We start from the raw sequence: 21,441 nt of genomic DNA, 5'->3' as shown, positions 1-21,441 counted from the left end.
CGTTTTGTTTATTGTTGTTCCTGGAAAAGTTGCTAAACATATTTCTCAAACAATCTATTTGTTTCTGTCAAAGTTTTAGTACCAAACCCCAAACCTTTCTTCCCTTTTAATTACTGAATCCTGACAATTTTAAATTACATGATACATATTGTAGAAGCCATTTCCAGTGAACTCACAACTGTAAGTATAGATTGGCAACATAAAGGTAAATAGTTTCTGATCTGATGTTTGGGAACATTGGGTAAGGCTTTAAAATTGTCACATAGTTAAAAATATTTTCTTGTGTTCTTTCTGCCGGAGGAAAGAGAGATTACACAAAGATCAGAACAATTCTTATATTCTAATGACTTCTGTATTCATGCCTATTCATGAGCTGTTTATAATAGAGTTAATTATAGCTTAAATTATTTATGGGTATTATGATGTAAGTATTTGATTAATAATTAAATTGCTATTATGCTTACGTAGCTTTAAAGTGCTGGAAAGTTTTGTAAGATCATTCTGGTCAATCATTTTCACACATTGAGCCATGAACACTGAATAGGAGATTAACTTCCCAGTTAGTTCAAGTGGTTGAACTAACTGCTCCTTCGCCATTCTCTGGTATTATTTTGGATATGATTAAAATTAGTCCTAGACTCCAGATGCAAAGTTGGGAAATGTTCGATCAAAGTACGCATGATTGTTTGGAATATACATACATATGTAGTATATACACACACTTCTTTAAAACTGGGGGAAATTTTCACTTTATGTAAAATAGCCAAGGGACTTGCATCCTCTTGAATAACTATCATCCTAAGAAAAGTGGCATTAAAATATTGTTAGAGAATCCTCTTTTAATTTTCTTTTTAATGGAAATAGATTTGGGTATTTGAGTATCTCCAGGCCAATGGTAAGGCCCCAATCTGTAAACGGTATCCATGTGTTCTCAATAGCACTTACACATTGATCCAAATTCCCTGGATTCCATAAGGGAAGCAGTGACTTTTGAGCAATAACTCTTCCCCTAAAGCCGTTTGAAATATATGACACTTAAAGAAAAATGGTATAAAAATGTCAGTACAGAACAGAACATGTTATAAAGACTGTTTCTGGATATAAGACAACTGAATTATTAGTCTTATAAAAAGAATGAAACAACAGTCAAGATTATGTTTTATGCTTTTTCTAGTTGAGGCAGACCAATATATTTCCCAGACAAACCTGCTGAGGTACGAGAGGCAGGGCAGCGAGAGGGGGATTGCTGCAGCCTTTGGCTAAACGCGAGCCATGTGTGCTGTGAATCTCACAAGGGATTTGAAGTCCTTTTTGTTTTATGGACGATAACATTTTTTCACTGTAACATTTTAAGAGCTAGAAAGAAAGAAGGGATTTCTGCAATTTGCGGGAGCTCAACGTAGTGGGCATTCTGGTGTTTTATTTGAATCCTGAATGGCTTGATCAGTGAGAGCATGTGTTTGAGTATTAGGCAAAACACTTGCACAAAATTGTTATCACGAAGCCAAACAATGGTTGGGTTGATAGTGTAGATGATATCTCTTCACCCAGGAAATGTCAAAGGCATCCTCTGAAAGTAAGTCAGCGTCAGTTTTATTGTGTTTTGAATTTCAAAGAATTTTTAGATCTATAAAGTCTTGAAAGATTTCTAACTATATTCTTCACTAAGCTCAGATTTTGATCCTATGTAACTGATGGGAAAGTAGTGCCCATTTAAAAATTTTATTTTAGGGGCTCCTGGGTGGCTCAGTTGGTTAAGCATCTGCCTTCGCCTCAGGTCATGACCCCAGCGTCCTGTGGAGATTGAGCCCTATGTTGGCTTCCATGCTCAGCAGGGAGTCTGCTCCTCCCTCTCCCTATGTCCCACCCCCTTTGTGTGTGTACACATGCTCTCTCTCTCTCTGTCTCAAATAAATAAATAAAATCTTCAGGTTTTTTTTTTTAATGTATCTTAGAGCTTCTACGTGAGAAGTTTTTTTCTAAGAACTCAGCAAGTATTAACTCATTTAAGCCATGTAGCACCTTTGTGAGGTGTATTATGAATATTCTGAGGGGAAGTCATGTCATGTCAACGCTGTGAAAAGTATACTCATAGGCTCAGGAGAAACAGAGGAACAAAGATGCCAAGTAACTTGCATAGTGCCTCTCAGCTGGTGAGCAGCAGAACTGGGTTTCAAATCTAGGAGGACTATGTTACGTCTAGTAGACTAGTTACCACGGCATATATGGATAGTCAACCCAAACGAGACCATTGCTTGGGGAGCACCTGACAGGCTTCTGGTAAGTGGGAATTGGGACTTTTGTTTTAAGAACGATCAACAAAAATCCATACTTGAATGTATTCTGAAAATTAAATTTCTGAACTACTGTTACTATAGATACCATGTCAGGAGTTGGCTATCACTTTAAAATTCAGTAGAGAAAGTAAAGCCTTATTTATTCTTTAAAATAAATAAGCAGGAATAATGTGATATATCTCTACATTACGTGCGACATTTGATTTTATTAAAATGATCTATTCCATAGCCTAGAATCTCATCGTATGCTTTGCAAATGCTCTAAATATTCATCAGAAAATGACTCCAGTAAATTGCAAGTCAATATGTGAGGATATGCTGTTGGCATGGTTATAAGTTTAATTGTAAGAAAACATTTATACCTATAAAATAATATTATAATGATACTTTCATGTATTTCCACTACATATTTAAAATATAACATCCTCTCATCTATATTAAAGTCTGTAGTATAAAAGTGTCCTGAGATGATTCATCTTACGTTCAGATTTTCACTCCAAATAGTTTTCTTTATAAATTTAATATTGTGTCAGATTACTCTCCCTTAGTTTTATTTTTTCTTCACCTATAAATTTTTGATGAGGCTAATATTCTAAAGGAAAGACAAAATAGCAAAACAAGTTTGGGCAAACACACCTGCTAGTAATAAAATGGGTATGGAATTGTTCAGTTACACTCCTGATACTAACTCACTAAATAGAGCTGACCAACTTCCCTGTTTCATTTTGCAATCCGGGCAGACCTGAAGTCGGTGTATGTAATGTTGGGGTTTAAATATCAATTCAACTTCTTCCATCACCTGTATCATTTTATGACTTCAACGAGAGATCTCAACATTCCATGTCCAACAGACACTTTTTGAAGCATCTCCTGGAGGCCCATAGTACTTAACAGAAGTTTTTGAAATTCAAAATAGATTTTCCTGATTTGTTTGCTAAGACTGAGGTCGCATAGAGACACTTGTGATTTTTAAGGAAACGTGGTGCCATTAATGGTAACTAAAAAGCAAATTGTGTTTGTTTTAAAGATATGTGTTCTATTTGTATCCTGACTATACTGCAACCTCTATAACTATTTGCGATATCTGACATAATCCCCAAGTGTTCGTGGATGGTTTGCATCGTACTCACTATTAAACCCATCTACTCTGTTCTTACACATCAATTAAAGGAAACTCCATCATCGTCAGACAGTGGGAAATATGTTTCTTTGCAAAAGGGACCAACCCTGTCTCATTGTCTTCAGGGTAATGCTCCCTACGTGAAGTGTTATTTTGTAGATTATAAATGCCACGTTGATGTCGAATGTTAAAGGTATACTATGCCATCAACAATCCTTCTTTCATTCTTCAGGTCACCTAAAATTATCCTGACTCTGCTGAAAATTTATGCCATAAACCAATAACATATATATATATATATATATATATCTTTGTATAACCAGTTTCTAGTACAGTGCCTCTCTCATAATAGACTTCCATAAATATTTGATGATGAGTGATTGATCTTTAAGGCAAAGAATGATTAGTCCCTTTATCAGGAATAATGTGAAGATTTCCGTATTGGTGAAATAATGTAAAGTACAACATGCAGAATTCCACTGAACCTTTTCAGTTTTGTTCTTGCAGATATTTCATGGCAAAAACAAAAACAATTCAAATTGTCAACATGGAGGTATTAAAGATAAAAAATACTGCTCCTGCTCCAAATGTTAGGTGATGCAAATATAAAATCCAGAAGGTCAACTTGAGCTTCCTGCCAGATACACAGAGGTTTAGAACATACTCAGATTTTTATATTAATTCAAGGTATTAAGATGAAGCAAGAGCATAGGCTTTTCCTCTTTATATTAGTGCTTTAAAAACTACAAGAGAGTTTAATCAAACTTGTATTAACATTATGGTTGGGAGAAATCTCAACTAAAGATTATGTAATTCTGACTTGACTTAATTCATTAACCTGATGGCTCCTTAAGTATACTGGATCAAGGAAATAAACTATTGAGGGGATGACCTATGTAGGTGTTTCAGTTTCTGATGTATAATTCCTAGTATTTGAGTCGTCTTGTGTCGCTCATGAGATACTTTCACAAACGTGATGTTCATGCCTGGTGGGGAGACTAACACCTAGCCTGACGTTCTGAGTCCAAGTCCTAAACCCCAGTCACTCTGAGCTGTTGCTCTATTGCATCTGCTTCTCTCTCGCATTAACTCTGACTGTAGATCAACTTTAAAATTGGATAAAAGCTACAATTAATTGTCACAAAACACAAAATTCCAAGCTGTCCTGTATTTAGCACAAGGCTCAATGGCGCACAGTGGTAGGAAATACACAAGGGGATGGGTTCCTGTAAAGCAACCTCACTTGAAAAGGATCTGGGGATCAATACCAGGCTTATGAAACTGTTCATGTCAAGCATCCCCTGGACGTGTTTTATTGCTTTTATTAGTGTGACTATATAATACAAGAACGTATACTTCTTGGCTTTTAATTTTCAAAGCCTGCTTAGTATAGAAACCCCCACCACTCCACTCTGCTCTCTTCTTTGACCACATTCCACAAGAGAGGCGAACTTTCTAAATACTCATATTTCAAACAGATTCACTTTCTTTTGGGAAACTATAAAGCACTCTGTGATCCATAGAAGTGGTTTAACTCAGGAGTTCATAAAGGTATCAGTAGCCAGCAGAAATGTTCTTCTACCTGAGTGTTTGAAAACCATTGTTTGAAATCCTATTGAAATCTTTTTACAAGGGATTTAAAATAATTTATAGATTAGTTTCACCACACTGCTGTTTTCAGTCGGCTGAATAATTGCTTAGCTGTTGGTCTGCTTTGGTTATCTTACTCAGTGAAGGATTTTTCCTCCTAAATCTAGCTTCTAATACTTAATTCTTTGTTATATTGTAGATATGATCATTAACACTTGGATTTAATCTCTATTAAAAAGTTGAAAAAGATATTGAAGTTTCAGGACTTTTCAGCCTAATAGGCTGATAAAAATGTATATTTCCTCTAGTTTATTTAGAAGAACAAGAGATAAAACTTGGGAGTCTTTGTTACCCGTTGAAAAGGAGAGCTCATCGATCAGCTCCTTAATTGCCTTTGATTCTCTGCGTGACCACATAATTGCCAAGTGAAGTCTGAGTAACATTTGTTAGCAGTTGAGTGATTAATTAACTGTTCTATGGTTCCTAAGTTGAAAGAGCAAACTGACTTATAATATGAATTTAAATACAGTTAAGATAGTTAAAGCATGTGTGTCTTCATATTACCAGTTTTTTTTTTTCATTTTGTTACCTGGTGGTCAAGTAATAGTTAATAGATAAATTAATTTGCTTAGAGCATCATTGAAAATGAGTGCATGGAATAGATTCCAAATTAGCTAATATGACTAATTTTACATCCTTGAACAAATTAAAACATTCTTAGAAATGTTTTTATTTCTTTGAAGTGACTATATTCCATATATTAATGTCTCTATTAGGCTTATGCATACTTACGTACACGTAAATAGTAGTATGTCACATGATATAAATACAAATTATTTTTAATAGAAGATGCTACTTAAATGTTCGAATGATGTCTCTGGGGGCAAGTCTACAATAGACTCCATTTGTTTTTTCCTTTTTTGGCTCAATTCATTCATGATAGCATAAAAAATGAGGACAGTTGCAAGAAAGCCCCTTTCTTTGCCTTCTCTTTGAGCAAAGATATATTAACTTGAAGTCAGAAGACCAGAAATTTTGCTCTCCTATTTGTAAGTTCTATTTTTGGGGGGTGAGTTCCCCCACTTCCTGGTGTCTTAGTGCTTTCACCAGTAAAACAGGAATATATTGACAGTATTCAAATGATGAGCTTGCGTGGAACTGACTGCGGTGGAGGCTCGGGAGGGTAACTGAAGATCCGGACAGGGAGTGATTGCTAAAGGCGGCCCAACAGATTGGTTAGTCCAGCTGCTTCCGGGTTATTGCTGCTGAGAATGGCCAAGAACAGAGTTTGCTAGTTAACCGTTAGAACTGCAGTCAGCCAGCATATAAAGAGACGTTCATGGGGCTGAAGGAAAAGACCATAGAAATGCAGGCTGATTTTGAGAACTCCCTGTTAATTGTGGTGAGTATCTGTGGTGGTGGTGAGTAACTGATTGCAGCCTCTGGGACAATGTTCACTTGACCTTTGTAGACAGGAGGGAATAGAATTCATTTACTCTTAGGAAAATAGTGATTATTTTCTGTAAAGATTTATTTCAGATTTTACCCTGAAGTTACATTACTATAATAACAATTAATGGCAGTTCATAATTACACACTATTGAATCCATTTGTCTTCTGAGTACCGTTCCAAATTGGGCTGGATTTGTAAAATCCATGAGACACTGTGTTGCAAAAACTCTATGAGACATAATATTCTCCTTCTATTCATAATACAAAGATGGGAATACCAAGAAAACGTTGTCATTAAATGACTATACTTACTTTTCTGGTAATTGAATTAACAGCTTATCATCATATCCTGTGATGTTTTCAAATTAGCTTAGATGGTATTTTTTTAGACCCCTTCTTTCTTTAAAATTCTCTGAACTGTCTCTAGGGGTTTTGCTTGCAATGCAGTTCTCAGTTTTGTCCTAGGTTAATCGTGGAGTTATTCAATCTAAACTAACCTGTTGTTAAAGGACTGCATTTAATTAATTTGCACAGTGAGTGCCTGGTTGTTTTGTTGCTAGCAGTGAGCAGAAATAGGCAGAAGCTGGAACCTCTTTCCTTCCTCTTTTTTCCCCCCATGTATACATTTCTCCTCTGGCCTGGCCAAGCCATGGGATAGGGGATTCTTACCAGTGAATAGCTACAAAATATGTCCTCTGCCATGCACAATTTTAAGAACATGACATCGAGGTATGAACGATGACCCAGTTTGTTTCCATTGAGGCTTAGCAGTGTTATTTTCCAGCAGGAAGATGGTGTTTGTTCTTTAAGAACCTCAATTGCTCCCTGTTTGTGAATTATGAACCCTTGCCAATACTGAGCTTCATTAACACCTAGGTGATTATTTAGTTTTCTGAAATCGCATCTTGCCCAATAAGACCCTCAGGACTGGAAGTGTTGATGCACTGTGGGCACCAGGAGAATTTGGTCGTCTTGGAATAAATAATGAATACGTGGGGGTTTTCAAAATCTTCATCTAATATTTAATTTATAAAAAGCTTCTACACTACCATCAATTCTTCGTTAAAGAGCTCAAACTTTTTCTATTGTATGTATCCTGATGTCAAATGGCCTGGTATATGGTGGGCTCTCCACAACCACCAGATTTATGTTATTATTGTTGGCATTGTTATTGTCAACTGGATGACTGAGTGAAATCATGCAACATGGAGGATAAACATCATCACAGTAGCAAGTTTTTTTACCTGTTATATTTTCCTAAGACTCAGTAGTCACAGACCATATGCAGAAGCCTTTCAGCCTAGATAATGACAATCGCTGTTGGGTATGAACTTGGGCATGAGTTGGAATTTCCAAGCAAGTGTGAGATGCACCAACTTCACCCAGAATACATTGAGTGAGGTTGTTGGTAGTACAGTGACAGCCCTGTTTTACCTCTGATTTTTTGGTAAGATCTCTCTGGAGTCCAGGGCAAAAGAAGCCCTTTAAATATTTCGGCCTCATTTCATGATGGCCGCAGGTACTCTGCCAGCACATAATTTTTGAGTCCTATTAAAGTTAGCTTCTACTAAATCATGACTTAATTCTTTGCTAAGTTAGAAGAGCTCAGTGGTTTTGTTTGTTGTTGTTGTTGTTGTTGTTGTTCCCAGGCAGGAGAGAGGTAGAATGGAGCACAAGATCCCAGAGTTTTGCTTTTCTGATTTGGATGTTTTTTTGAGCACTCATTGTGTCTTGCCTCACATGGGAAAATCCGATCGGGACTCATTTTAACGTGAGCGACTGTTGGAAAAACCAAAAGCTCTCTACAATTCATAGTGACCTTGCTGTATTCTGCAGACTTAACTACTATGCATCTAGACTGTGTCATTATTCAAATAGCAACCATGAGTAGGAAATAGAATTCTGGCTATTAAACATCAAACATGATTCCTTTGCATCTGAGCAGCAGAATTATTTTTGCACCAGTTATAAGCCTTGCCTATGAATTATTTAAAAAATAAAATCTTGAGCTCTGAGGCATTTTTGAAAAATCTTTTATTACCACCATCATATAAACATAGAAAGGAACAGATGTGTACTATCAAAGGTGAAACTCTCTTTCATATTTTAAAAGAAACACGGTGCATTTGCTTCTAAATATAGCTCATTTAAATAATAACAGAAAAAATGATATGTCTGCAGGTGATTAAGGAAGTAAAAATTAAGAAGGAGAATCTGGTGAAAGTAGCAAAGAAAAATATAAATAATTGAAAAGAGTGTGAAACTGTGTATGAAAAAAATTAACCTGATTTTCACAGACACAAAAGGCTGGAAAAGAATAAAAATCCTGTTATTTTTATCATTTTAAGAAAATTCTGTACAAAGGGGAATCCATTGTGTACACGGAAGCCAAATGTGCCCCATTTTTGCTTAGAGGAATGTTATATGTATGGTGTTAAAGGGACTCACGACCCAAGTTTCTAAGCCATTCCATTCTACAACTATTATTTAAAGTTAAAATGAATTTTTGAAAGCAACACAACACGTGACTAGCCAATTATTCACATATACTCTTCATGTGTTAGTTTTACATTTTATGCTTTTTTGTGTTTGATAAGGAGTCAGTGTAAAAAAAATTTTTTCCCCTACAGAGGGAAGTGAGTGACACCACTCATTCTTAAAATATACAGTCCAATTTCTATCCAGTCTTTATTCGTGTGCGACGAGGAAGTGTGTTGTGTTTTGAAGGAGTCCTCATGTGGAATTTTAAAGCACTCTATTATAATGCCATAAAAAGAGAAATACAGATATTTTTCATCATCTATTCTAGGTGAAAGGATATACACCTGGATAAATAAGCTAATTTATTTTAAATCATAAGAAAATTCTTGTAAAGACAACTTTCTGACACCCTGAGGATGACATGTTATAAATATCTTGTTATGTCCCCCAGGGTTTTCGATGCGCTGTCGCAGCCTGTGGAAATGTGGACGGGGAGTGGAGGCTGTAGTCAGCAAGGGCCAGGTGGGAAATCGTGACTTCGAAGGAGTATACTTGTAGCGGCGAGTTACCACAGTCAACCTTCACCTCTGCCAAATGTGCGATTGGCTTAAGCTACTTATATTTTCAAATCTGTTAATTATTCACAGTTTGGGCAGAGCTGTTGCTTCACACAGTATTGGTGGCTGTCGTCCACTTTTTTTTTTTTTTTTTGATGAGTTCCATGAAAGGGAAATTGGAATAATTTTTCTTTTCCTTCTGAAGCTTTTAATGATTCCGCCCATAGTTTTTCTGAATTTGAAGCAATTGTACAGTTTTGTTATGGAATGGGTGCTACCCTCCCAGCATAATTCTGTGGTTTTAACATGTTACACCAAAACGGGCTCAGGGAAAGAGCTATGTAGGGAGGAATTGATGGGTTCCAAAAGAGAAAAGGGAACAGAAAAAAGGAAGAGTAGATTTTGTGGTTGCAAGACCTAGGGTTTAGGGGACCCCATGGGGTTCAGTGTTGCTGAAAGGGAGGAAGTATCCATTCATAAGTCTCGGTCCCTTTCTACTGTATTTGGTATCATAATTTAAATGAATTCAGGGCTGAATGCCAGCATCAATCAGTTCCACATGTTTGATCAAATTTCCATTCTTGCCTACATAGTCCTTTCAAAACGCAGACTTCAGTAGAGAGTAGAGGGTTGATTAGAACCACTTCAGGGATATACATCAATCTACCATTCCTGGCTGGTGGAGGAAAGTCATAAAGTTGACTCCATGCTCTAGAATGAATAAAATTACAAGAATGCATAGATCCAAATAAGTGATATCCCCTTTAACACTACACAATTAATCCAAAAGTACTGTCATTTGTTAGAACCTGTTGGGAATGCCTCTTCTATAGTTTTGTCTGGAAAAAGAATTTATGAGCTATGTTATAGATATATCATAGATATGAAAATTAGCGTAATTATTTAGTTTACATAATTTTACAGGGTCAAAATATTACCCAACAGAGTACCCATTTTATTCATGAAGGTTAGCTCTGATTTTTTTTCTCTACACTTCATTCTGAAAAGCCATACGTATAGCCAAGTTGAAAGATTTTTAAACAAAGTTAGATTCTACCCTAATGTTTTGCTACTCACTCTAATATAAAACTGATTGACTTTTGGTAGGTTTTCCAAATTTAATTCACCCTAAAATAAAGTTTTCCAACCAACACGCATGCACACACACACACACACACACACACACACAGATACACACAGACACATGCAGAGGAAGGTAGATAATTCCAAAACAGGAGTTTTGAGATCAAGATGGCTCCAGTTAGAACATTATCAAGATAACCTCAGTACTTTAAAAAGGAGTTATTAATATCTAAGGTTATGTTCTGTTATATTTGCTTAAAAATTAGTCATATTACTTTAGAGTCACACCTCATTTATGGCTTCAGCCATATGATAACTTTACTGTAAGATTGGGTCTGGACATCTACAAGGCACATGAAAGTACTAAAGCTACATAATAAAAACTAGGTATGTGGACTTGACAATCAATAAAGATGAATTTATTTGTAACTGTTATGTGATACTTTTGACTCCCCGTCCTTCCGATATTAATAAAAATGTGGAGAGCTCCTATAGGGAAGTATATTGTTTGTAGTTATTCTTCCCTTGTTACATTATGGATTAATATTTAAAGGTGGTACCTGACATAAGCAGAGAATATTTATCTTAAAACAAGCTCTAAAATTCTTTGATTCAAAAAGCTCAGAAATGTCTTTGTGACTCTTCCGTCAAATATTCATCTTTGAAGGATATTAATGTAGGTGTGAATGATAAGAAATGAAGTTTGGTTGACCACCTTCTGATCCTTGGCAGGTAATATTGTGGGCTTCCTGACATGTAAAAAACACCCATAAATATCAAATTCCTATAATCCTGGATTTGTTGGGCTCCTAACCCTTTACCATTCGCCATTGGAATCCTTTAATACTTGGACATGATTTGGATATTATTGGAAATCCCTTTGACATGTGTTCCCATCTGAAGGACACATGCTATGTGGAACTGAAAACTAGGGAGAATTTTTCTTTCAGTAGCATCTGATCTGACAACGTGTTAAAGAATTCTATGGGCACATCAATGCAAGTAACATTTACATAAATAGTTCAGAAGGGTTATAAATAAACAGATTAAGAGAAAATTTTAGAATAGTAAACATAGAAGAGACCTCAGAGAGACTATTCAGTTCAATCCCTCATTTTACATGTAAGGTGATGATGGATTACTCAGTAAGGTCAACAGTTAGTGTTGATTTCATTGACTTGCCTAAATTCACTCATGTAATAAAAAGCAGAACCAACACAAGGACACAAGACTCTTACCTTCCACTCTTCCTTTCTGACAACATGTCAAATATTCCTAAAATAGGGTTTTAAAGCGTGTTTTACAGCTAAAGATACTGGGCCACCGAAATTAGGTAACTTGTTTGAGTCTACATAGTATGTATGGCTGAGCTGGGGTTTGATTCAGGCTGGCTGATTGTAGTATCCACGCTTCTAATCACAGAGGAGGATTGCATCCAGTGAGTAAGTGAGTATGTGAAAGAATGAATGAATGAATGAATGAATGAATGAATGAATGAATATGGTAGGGAAACAAAAGAGAGCTGTGACTCACCAGACATAAGAGGCTGATATTAAATAATGAGTATATACCTTCAAAGGGAGGAAGGGTAAAGGGCATTGTAAGTATGAAACACATACTCCTGAAAGTGCCTGGTCAGTTTGGGAACACTGATGTCTCTAAAATAGGAGTGCAGGTTGGGGAGTGGAAAGCAGCACAGTTTGGTTCAGATGGTGAGGGCTGAGTGTGACATATTATGAAATTGGAAATCAACCAGCAATCAAATAGAGAAAGGGAGAAAAAATAATATATACTTAATACCTGCTGGCTGGCAAATTAAAACATTTGTTTTACACACACACACACACACACACACACACACACACACACACACATGTTCTGTGACCCTCGTATGGACAACCCTGACTATGGCCAGAGGTCTCATTGCCAGCCAATGGTTAGAGCTCAGGGTTGTGACAAGTTTCCTCTGATGCTAGAATTTGTTTTGACCCAACCAGGTTGCCAGGGGCCAGTGGAAATTTCGAAGCAGGGATGCAGCCTGATCACATACCTTTGGCTTTGGGCAGCAAGAGAAGAGCCAGGGAGGGTGGACCAGTGAAGGGAGGGGTTGGGATCAGGGAGATTTGCAAGAGCTACCCCATACAAAGACACACCAAAAGCTTTTCCTCAGGCAGTGGCCATGGGGCTCCAAAGACAGTTCTTACTTGAAACTTATTTGGAAACAACTACCTTTATACTTTGTAGCCAGGGAAGTGTCTGTCCGTGCTGTGCTAATAGGGCTCTTGTGACTTAGCAGTGGAGGTAACTGGGTCTAGAGCATTTCAGTAGTTGGCCAGGGCATGGCGTTGATCCCTCCCTGAGCAGATTTGGGTCATGTTGACAGTTGTACACTCAAATGGTTTGTTTATGTAACTAACGATTAGTGCCTCTCACACAGAATATTAGCCCTCCAATTAGTGTTTGTTGAGCTTGACGAAATGCCCATCATTGGCGGGTGGGGGTTACAACTGTATCTAACATGACAGACCTCAAAAACTTCAGTTGCTGCTGGTGGTTCAAGACGGCAAGGATCTCTGAATTCTCTGAAATAGAAGGAAACTGACGTTTCTTAGAGGCCAGTTGTGACTACATTATTTTTCCCATGTAAATTTCCATTACCTTAAAGAACATCAGATTATTACAATTTTTGGAGTTTTTTTGTTTTTTCATTTTTCCTCAAAGGGTGTGTGTGAATAAATCAGAATAGTGTTAATTTAATAACTCATGTGTTGTTACTTCTTTGAGAATACAATTTTTTTTGTATTTGAATTGTGTTTAAATTAGTTTTTGTATTAGTTTTGTATTGAAATGTATTTAAATTAGTTCTCCTCTGTCCAGAACCAGAAGGTCAATACATAAAGGCTTTATGAGTTATTGCTGAATATTTTTCTGAAGGGAAAAAAAAACCCACTTTTCAGCAATTTACAGAAATGTTTTAGATTCTTTAATTTTTAGCCTAAAGGGAAAATTAGTGGGTTGCCAGAATGAGGTAGTTAGGGTAATGATAAGAGAGAAATGAGGAAAGATGGACAAAGGAAGGACATTATCCTGTTAGAAGGATAATGAGAGGGAACAAGTAATAAAGAAAGGAGGGGAACATTAATGAAAATGAGCAAGGAAATGCAGTGTATAGGGAAATAATGACGATATAAACAACAATCCTAAAACCTTTCCTCACTTGGCTCTATGTTTATTCTTCACCGTATAGGGAAGTATAGGGCACTACTGAACAGTAAGCCATCCAAAGCAACTGTGGTAAGAAAAAAAAGAAAGAAAAAAAGTATAACAATAGTTCTTTCGACTAGATCAACAGTCTTTTAGATTCATTAGAAGACAATTTGGAAAATATTTGATAATTGTTGCTTTCAGTCATAACAGGGATGTGAACAATACACTTTCTATTCATATCAAATCCGTTTGATTAAGGTTGGTTGAGTTTGACATTCTTTGCTTAATCAAGCTTGCTCATACTTTTTTAGATCTGTCCCACTAATGAATGATTGATGTGAATTGATATAATGTAGGATTACCATGGCACAGTTCTTGAGTGACTTCAGTGTATTTTGGGAATATTGTTTTAATTCTAAAGCAGGGAAGGGAGGTCAGAGGTCATTTAGCCCAACTGTCATTTCATAAATGAAGAAAATAAAATCCTAGAGAAGCTAAGTGCCTTTGCCTAAGGCCCGATCTCTGGTTAGGAACAGCCAAAGAATTATTCACATACCCCCAGTCCAGTGAGATTTCATCACACCCCACACTGCTCCGGATCTCAGGGCAATCATGGAGAAATACATGAAGATTCAGAAAAAAACAAAAAACAAAAAAAACCATTTTACCAGGCAACTTGCTATTGGCTTCAAAATGGAGCAAACCCAAGAGAAAATAAGTAAACCTTTAAAAAAAAAAACAAATCAAAGATGCCCTTGTGCGGTGTGGGAGAATTAACACCAGTGTAAGAGCCAAGAGTCCCATCTCAAGGGTCACTGCTAATTAGTGAGTTTGGCCAGATAGCAGAAAGCTTCACTTTGGGAAGGGGGTGGGGATGCAGGGGTGGGGGGAAGTGGGGAGAAGGTTCTGCAGGTTCTAAGAGGCAGAGCCTGAACCTGATGAAACCAAAGGTTTCTTCCGGCTTTAAAATTATAATGTAATATTATGGGTGCCAATGATAACCTTAAGTTTTAAGGACACTGGTGGTTTCTGCCTTATCAAAATGAGGAAAAATAAGTAGTGTTATCTCTCTGCAATAGCTACTGTTGTTGTTGAGAAATGATACTATTGGCTAAAAATCTCAGATGGAATGTGAGGAAAATGTTGATAACTCAGCCCTACCAAGGGGAGGAGATAGCACATTCAAAGAACAAATTTTTTATTGTAAACCACACACACAAAAAACTGACCTTGTTGTCACTCCTGAACTATCGTCTACCTTCTGGGTCTCACACAGACATTTATCTGGCTCATGGGGAAGTTTAAAAACTCCCACCCCAGCACACCGCTATAGATTTGTGAAGAGAACTTAGTTTCGTTTCTTTAGAGCAAAATATGTTAGCCATTATGCCAGAATGAAACTTAATATTTTAAAGGTTTTTGTTAAAATAAATTGCCTGAATGCACCATTATAGCTTTGGTATATGCTTAAAGCAGGGACACATAAAAAAATGCTAGGCAATTCATATTGGATACCTAATTCAGGATTTAATTAGGGTCACATTGGTGTAAGCAAATTCTTCATGGAGAAGTCTTACATCGCAGAACGGTAGACCAGTGGGTGCTCTCTGAACCCAACCGGGAGCCCTCATATTTTATGATTGTCCTGTGTCATGTTACTATGTCATGATCTTTTTTTGACATTAAGACAGAATAGATGAACATACAAATTTGACGTGTCTTCAGAATCTTAAGAAAGGAAAAGTAGCATATTACGATAATAAAGAAGAAAATCATTTAGCGGGAACTTTTTAACAGAGATCATGAAGAAATGTTTAGAACCAAAGAAGGGGGAAAGTAACTTTATATTCATTGTTTTAAGCACAGAATTATGAGTCCAATAACAGAAACTGTAACGATTTGTAGTAAGAAAGTGCAAGTCAGTAGACGGTCAATCTGAGTGTATGTTGAACTTTACCGAGACCTAAAAAAGAATAGAAGGAGGGGCTCCGGGTGGCTCAGTCAGTTAAGCATCTGTCTTTGGCTTAGGTCATGATCCTAGGGTCCTGGAATCAAGCCCTACATTGGGCTCCCCACTCAGTGGGGAGCCCGCCATTCTCCCTGTTTGTACACGCACTCTGTCAAGTAAATAAATAAAACCTTTAAAAATTTTTTAAAAAGGACAGAAGCTGGAAAGGAGGTACTTTGTTGAAACAAAATAAAAAATAAAGTGAGAAATACTATACATTCATGAAAAGTAGAAAAACAAACACGTGAACATCCAATAATGTGTGAAAACACATGTACTGAGATAATCAGAGCGGGCTGAGATTCGGCCATTTTGTTTGAAAATATCAGAGCTCTGGTCATAGTGCCTTAACTATGAGCACGAAGGTTATCTGTAATAGGTAATCACGGAGTCACCCAGGAGGATGGTTCTGATAGGTGGGAAATGACTCAAAAAGCCTGCCCAGCCTAACCACGGGCATCTCTTGATACAGATCCTTGGCTATGTAAGGAATTGCCAGATATTATTTTAGCAGGATCATTGTTTTTGAGGAAGAGGAGAAACACACAAAGACTCAAAAAGGACACACAAAGGGTCTATGTGTTTTAAAGGATAGAAAGATGGTCCAGGCAAAAAATAAAGCGGTCCCTTTAACCTGGACCTTATCAGGATAAGTAACATTAAACATCTTCAGAGTAACACACACAGGTACACACACACCAAATTTATGAAGAATAATTTATACCAATTTTAATAACAGTAATGAATAAAGCAATTTCATCCTAGAGGTAGGATAAATAATATAAATACTGATAGCCAGCATAGAAAAGAAGGGTAAGTTACCTAATATTTCTGAGTGTAACTTCATTTCATTGATTGATATATAATAGTTTCATTCATAATTTAGGAAAGAGCCTCACTACTACACATAGATAAACTGCTGGGTGGAGGGTCTGGATAGAAGGTGTTTTAAGGATTTCCAAAATTTGTGCTCTCTACAGAGACCATTGTGGTCCTGAAATTATTAAAAATTCAAACAAGAATTTTCTGTAAGATGCAGGCTGAGGCAGAGTAGAGATAACAAAGTATCCCAGGTCTGAGCAGGATAAGAGCCTATGCATGGAGAGAGACCTAACTCTGAGCTTCTCTCTCTGCTCCTTAAAGTGACCTCAGTCCACATCAAGCAAATGTAGTTTCCAAGAGGGATCAGCTGTTTCTGGACTCGATCCCTTGATACTCTGTTCCCTTCCCACACCACATCCCTTTCCTCCGATTGCCTTATCCACACTTAAAAATTCAACTCAAAGACCACCTCCTTCTGGAAGTTTTCCTAAAACCCTTCTCCCACCACCCAAGTCTTGTTTGCATTCCTTTTACTGAGTTTCTGGAATCTTCTGACCAGGACTGCTGTGGGCACAATATCACATGATGGTTTAGGGCAAAGACTAGCGCTAGTGCCTGGGCTGAGAGGCTAGTTGGACCAAGTGAGTGTTGGGCTCTCTGGGTCATTTCTCGGGGATAAAAGTAATAGACTCCTGGGGTTGTTACGATGCTAAAAGTTCACATTTGTAAAGCCACAAGAACAGTATTGCCTGCTGGCACACAGCAAACTTTGTAAGTGTGGGTTCTCATCAGCATGCTTGCTCGCATCATTATGTTTTTGTCATCATTATTATGATGATGACTTGTTGCTCACATCGTGCTATATGTGGCTGAGAAAAGAGGTCTCTTGTCATGCCATTTTAGGCTTTGTATCCTCAGGATCGAGCACCCTCAGAACACAATGTTTCTCATTAAATGCTTTGTAGAGTAGGTGAAAAAATGATGGAAGAGAGGGGCCATTGATCGGCTCTTGAGAGATTATATGCCAGCAATGGAATTTGTTTGTTTTTCTTAAGCAAATATAATGTAGGAATGGAAGTTAGACATAATAGGAATTATACAGGCTTACTGGAGTCATAGGAATTGCAGGCTTACTGGAGTCATCATAACTGTTACGAAGTGACTGGTTCTAATTTCTGACCATGCACACACTTAGTTGCTTAGCAACTGGATCCATTGTTTTATTAAATTAAGTATATGGGTTCATATTTTTACGGACAGAACTAACCTGTTAGTACAACAGAGGAGAACAAGATGTGGATTCAGGCAGCAACAAGTAGAGAATGTGTAATCAGTGGGCAGAAGTGTAAAGCAGAGGACACACACAAAAAATGTCCATGGTGGTCGCCCGTCCAGGAGGTCCAGGGTGGGAGGAATGTGTTTTTTACTGTGTTTTCTTTTACTATTATCTGACAGCTTTAACATTCTCATTCATTACTTTTTCAGTTAAAATCCAGTTCGGCAGGTAATTATTTAGTACTAGAGTAGGCCAGTAAAGAATACTGTAGGGTCCATGAAAATGATATGGAGAACAAGCTTGGGTGATGGGAGGGGACTGTTAGTAGTGAGGACATGCTGCCTTTTCCCTCTGTCTGCTGAAATTTTTCCCCATTGTCCCTCCTCCCGGTCCCCATTTACCTTCCTCCCTACCCTCTTCTCTACTACTTACTAATTGTGAGACTCAAAGCTGGTTCTTCATCACCTCTGTGTTTTCTGCATGTGTCCATCTATGAAATGGGGATAATAACCCTTCCTACCTCCTAGAGTTGCCCAGATAAAGCAAGTTCATATTTGGAAGCCCTTGGGGCAGTGTTTGGCATGTAATCAGTGCCACATATGGATTTGTTGTTAAAACTCTTACCAGTTTTTCTTTCTCCAGTTTGCTGTTCTCATTTCCAGCTCTAAAAATCCAGATGCAAAATGTGATGATGGTAGATTGCTGGAAAGAAGCTGGGCCGCTGGTTAGAAACTCATCTTTAGAGTTCCTCAGGTGGGGGGTGGGGCTCTTTAGTTGGGCTGCCCTACTTTCTGCACTCAACAGTGGGCACATCTTCTTAGATGATAGCGTCACACCAACAAAACCAAGCCATTCTGTTTTCATTTTTAAGGAGACAGGAGGTTTTGTAAAGCGTCAGTTTCATGGTGAATACATGTCAAGCATTGTGTGTTGCTCGCAGAGGGGGTTGAGCGTGGGGGCCGGGGCACGGCACACCTGTTGTGCGGTGCGTGGATTCACCACCACATCGCCTCGCCCCCACGGTCGAGTCTGTGTCTTGGCAGCACTTTGTGCAGTAATTATAGTAGAGATTACTTTAAAATAGGACTGGCATAGATTTCAATCTTATCTGGTAACAGTTAACTTATTAATGATCATTTTGGCCTGTTGGCAGCCGTTCTGTCTTTAAACTACAAGACAGATACAATCTCTCGGGCTGCGAGGGGTAAGTAATTGGATGGGAGACCATGAAGAACTCCTGGGCGTTGCGGGAAGTGTTTTTAAGAACTCGGCTTCTGTCCGTCACACTGGAACAACAGTTCTGACAGCCGGCGGTAAGGTCCTTTTGTAGCTGGTAAACGTGCAAGTCAACATCTTGGTTACTCGAGATTTTTATTTGGCTACATTTTCTTTCAGTCTGCTTCCATGAGGATTCCAGGGATTTTCAGGCTGAAAGGGCACAGCCACTAAGAAACGACTATGGAAATAATTTGAGGAGGCCTAACCAACTGCCATTATTGGGGCCATTCCACCCTGTTCTCCTTGCTACCAGAAAACATATTCTCTGGACCGAATATTTCAAGAGGCCAGACAGTCTTCTTTGACTGCCATCTTCATGTACATGCCTTAAATCGTTTTCTTCCACTGATGTGGTGGCGTGATTGGACACGTAGTTATGACTTGCCCCAATTCCGTAAGACCCTCTTTCTCAACAGTAGATTCTCCTTCTAACTCAGGGCTCGGCAAACTTGTATGTTCATGTCTGCGATAAATTCCAATAGATCCCTTCTTTCCTGCAGGAGTAGTGACTGGGCATAGTTTCTTTTTTAAATCGTGGTAAATTACACATAACATAACACTGACCATTCGGACCATTTTTAAGTGGATGGTTCAGTGGCATTAAGTACATTCACACTGTTGTGCAACCATCACCACCATCCTTCTCTAGAACATTTTCATCATCCCAATCCGAAACTGTCCCCATTAAATAATGACTCCCCATTATTGTCCCTTCTACCAGCCCCTTGTAACCACTCTGGAGAGTTTGTTTTTAGTGAGTGGTTTGTTTTGTTTTGTTTTTTACTAGATATGATCTCTGCACTCAAGGACCTCATAGGAGGAGAGTCCAACAATTTGGGGCCATGTGTCACATCCTCTGTAGACTCACAAGGGGACATGCCCAGCACACAGAAAGGGCCTCACTGTCCTTTGTGATCAGGTCACGCTTTTTGGAACAGACCTCCAAACTGAATCTTAACTTCTCTTAGCCGAGCTTTCTTATAGAAAATTGGAATACTGTTTAACTTAGAGAGTTTGGGGGGAATTTTAAATGAAATAATGTCATTTAAGCACCTAGCCAAGTGCCTGGCACTGACTAAGCAATCGTAAGTGTTAGCATTTGTTATAACTGAGGAAAGTGTAGAAATTAGCTAAAGGGAGAGGCATCGAGAAGAGCGATGTGTACAGAGCCCATGGCATATACAAAGGTTCAGGAGCCTCACACTGCAAGTGCTGAAAAGAATATTCGTAGCCTTACTAATAATAGTAAGTGATTTACATATTATTTTGATGATTTGATTGTACTGTGTTACAGCTCCACTTATAAAATTAAAGAAATCTTACCCCCCCCAAAATTAAATTAAATTAAAGCGACTGTAAGAGAACTCTAGATTTTTCCCTTAAGCTGTGCCTTCCCTCATATCTTGGAAAGAGATGTTGAATTGCTTAAGGCAATGTCCTCGAAGGCATCTCTGATCCTACACTTTCTCCCCTTCACCCATAGCTGCATCTCTTTCCCACCTCCTCTGAGAACCCCCTCTCTAGCCATCCTGTGAGAGCAGCCCACCTGGATTGCTGCAGAAACTTCCTTACTGGTCCCTTTGCTTTTCCATGGACTCCTCTCCATCCCTTGTCCATCTAGAAGATGAGAGAGAAAACACAAATCAGAGTGTGTCACTGTTTTGCATACAACCTTCCAGTTCCTTCCCAGTACACTCAGCGGGGAAAATCCAATTTCATCTCATGAAATGCAAGGCCATGCATTTTCCTGCCCTTGTTCATCTCTCCATCCTCATTTTGTATTTTTCTCTGGTGTCTTTATTTATTTTTAATGTTCCTCACACCAGCCAAGCATATTCTGACCTGATAGTTGCCATCATCCTGCTCTCTCAGGCTGGCACGGTCTTCCTTGAAGCTGGCTCATTGTCATTCAGTTCTTAACCTAAATGTCACCTCCTCAGAGAGTGGCCTTTCTTGACCATCCAATCTCAAATGTCCCCACACTTGAGTCTCTATCCTTAATATCTAGCTTGGCGTTCTTCATAGATTCGTATGCTTGGAAGTTATCCCATGGGTTTATCTTTTGAAATGTCTCTCTCTCCCCCTTAGATCTTGAACACCTTGAGAACAGGGACATGCCTTATCTTTTTGTTCGCTAATTTATACCCAGTGATTAAACAGTGCTTGGAACATTGTATGTGCTCAGCAGGTATTTGCCAAATAAGCACATGAATCTTATTCAAATCAATAAACAGTTGACTTGTGCCCAGTGCACGTAAAGCCTGGCACTG

At 38.1% G+C, this 21,441-nt stretch overlaps 1 protein-coding gene across 4 annotated transcripts in view; it reads left to right on the top strand.

Moving 5' to 3' along the window:
• TOX (thymocyte selection associated high mobility group box) overlaps window positions 1–21,441 on the top strand; it is a 292,833-nt gene that overhangs the window by 61,056 nt on the left and 210,336 nt on the right. The window contains exon 1 of one of the 4 annotated variants that reach the window (XM_008706721.2): window positions 5,550–6,409. The exons of the other annotated variants lie outside the window; for them this stretch is intronic. Coding sequence (XP_008704943.2) covers window positions 6,347–6,409 — 63 coding nt within the window. The 5' untranslated portion in view covers window positions 5,550–6,346. Of the gene's footprint in view, window positions 1–5,549; window positions 6,410–21,441 lie in introns of those variants that run through there. 4 annotated transcript variants of the gene reach the window in all.

The sequence above is a fragment of the Ursus maritimus genome, unplaced genomic scaffold, assembly GCF_017311325.1.
Source record: "Ursus maritimus isolate PB19 unplaced genomic scaffold, ASM1731132v1 scaffold_9, whole genome shotgun sequence".
Lineage (NCBI taxonomy): Eukaryota > Metazoa > Chordata > Mammalia > Carnivora > Ursidae > Ursus > Ursus maritimus.
This window is presented reverse-complemented; position numbering and strand designations above follow the sequence as displayed.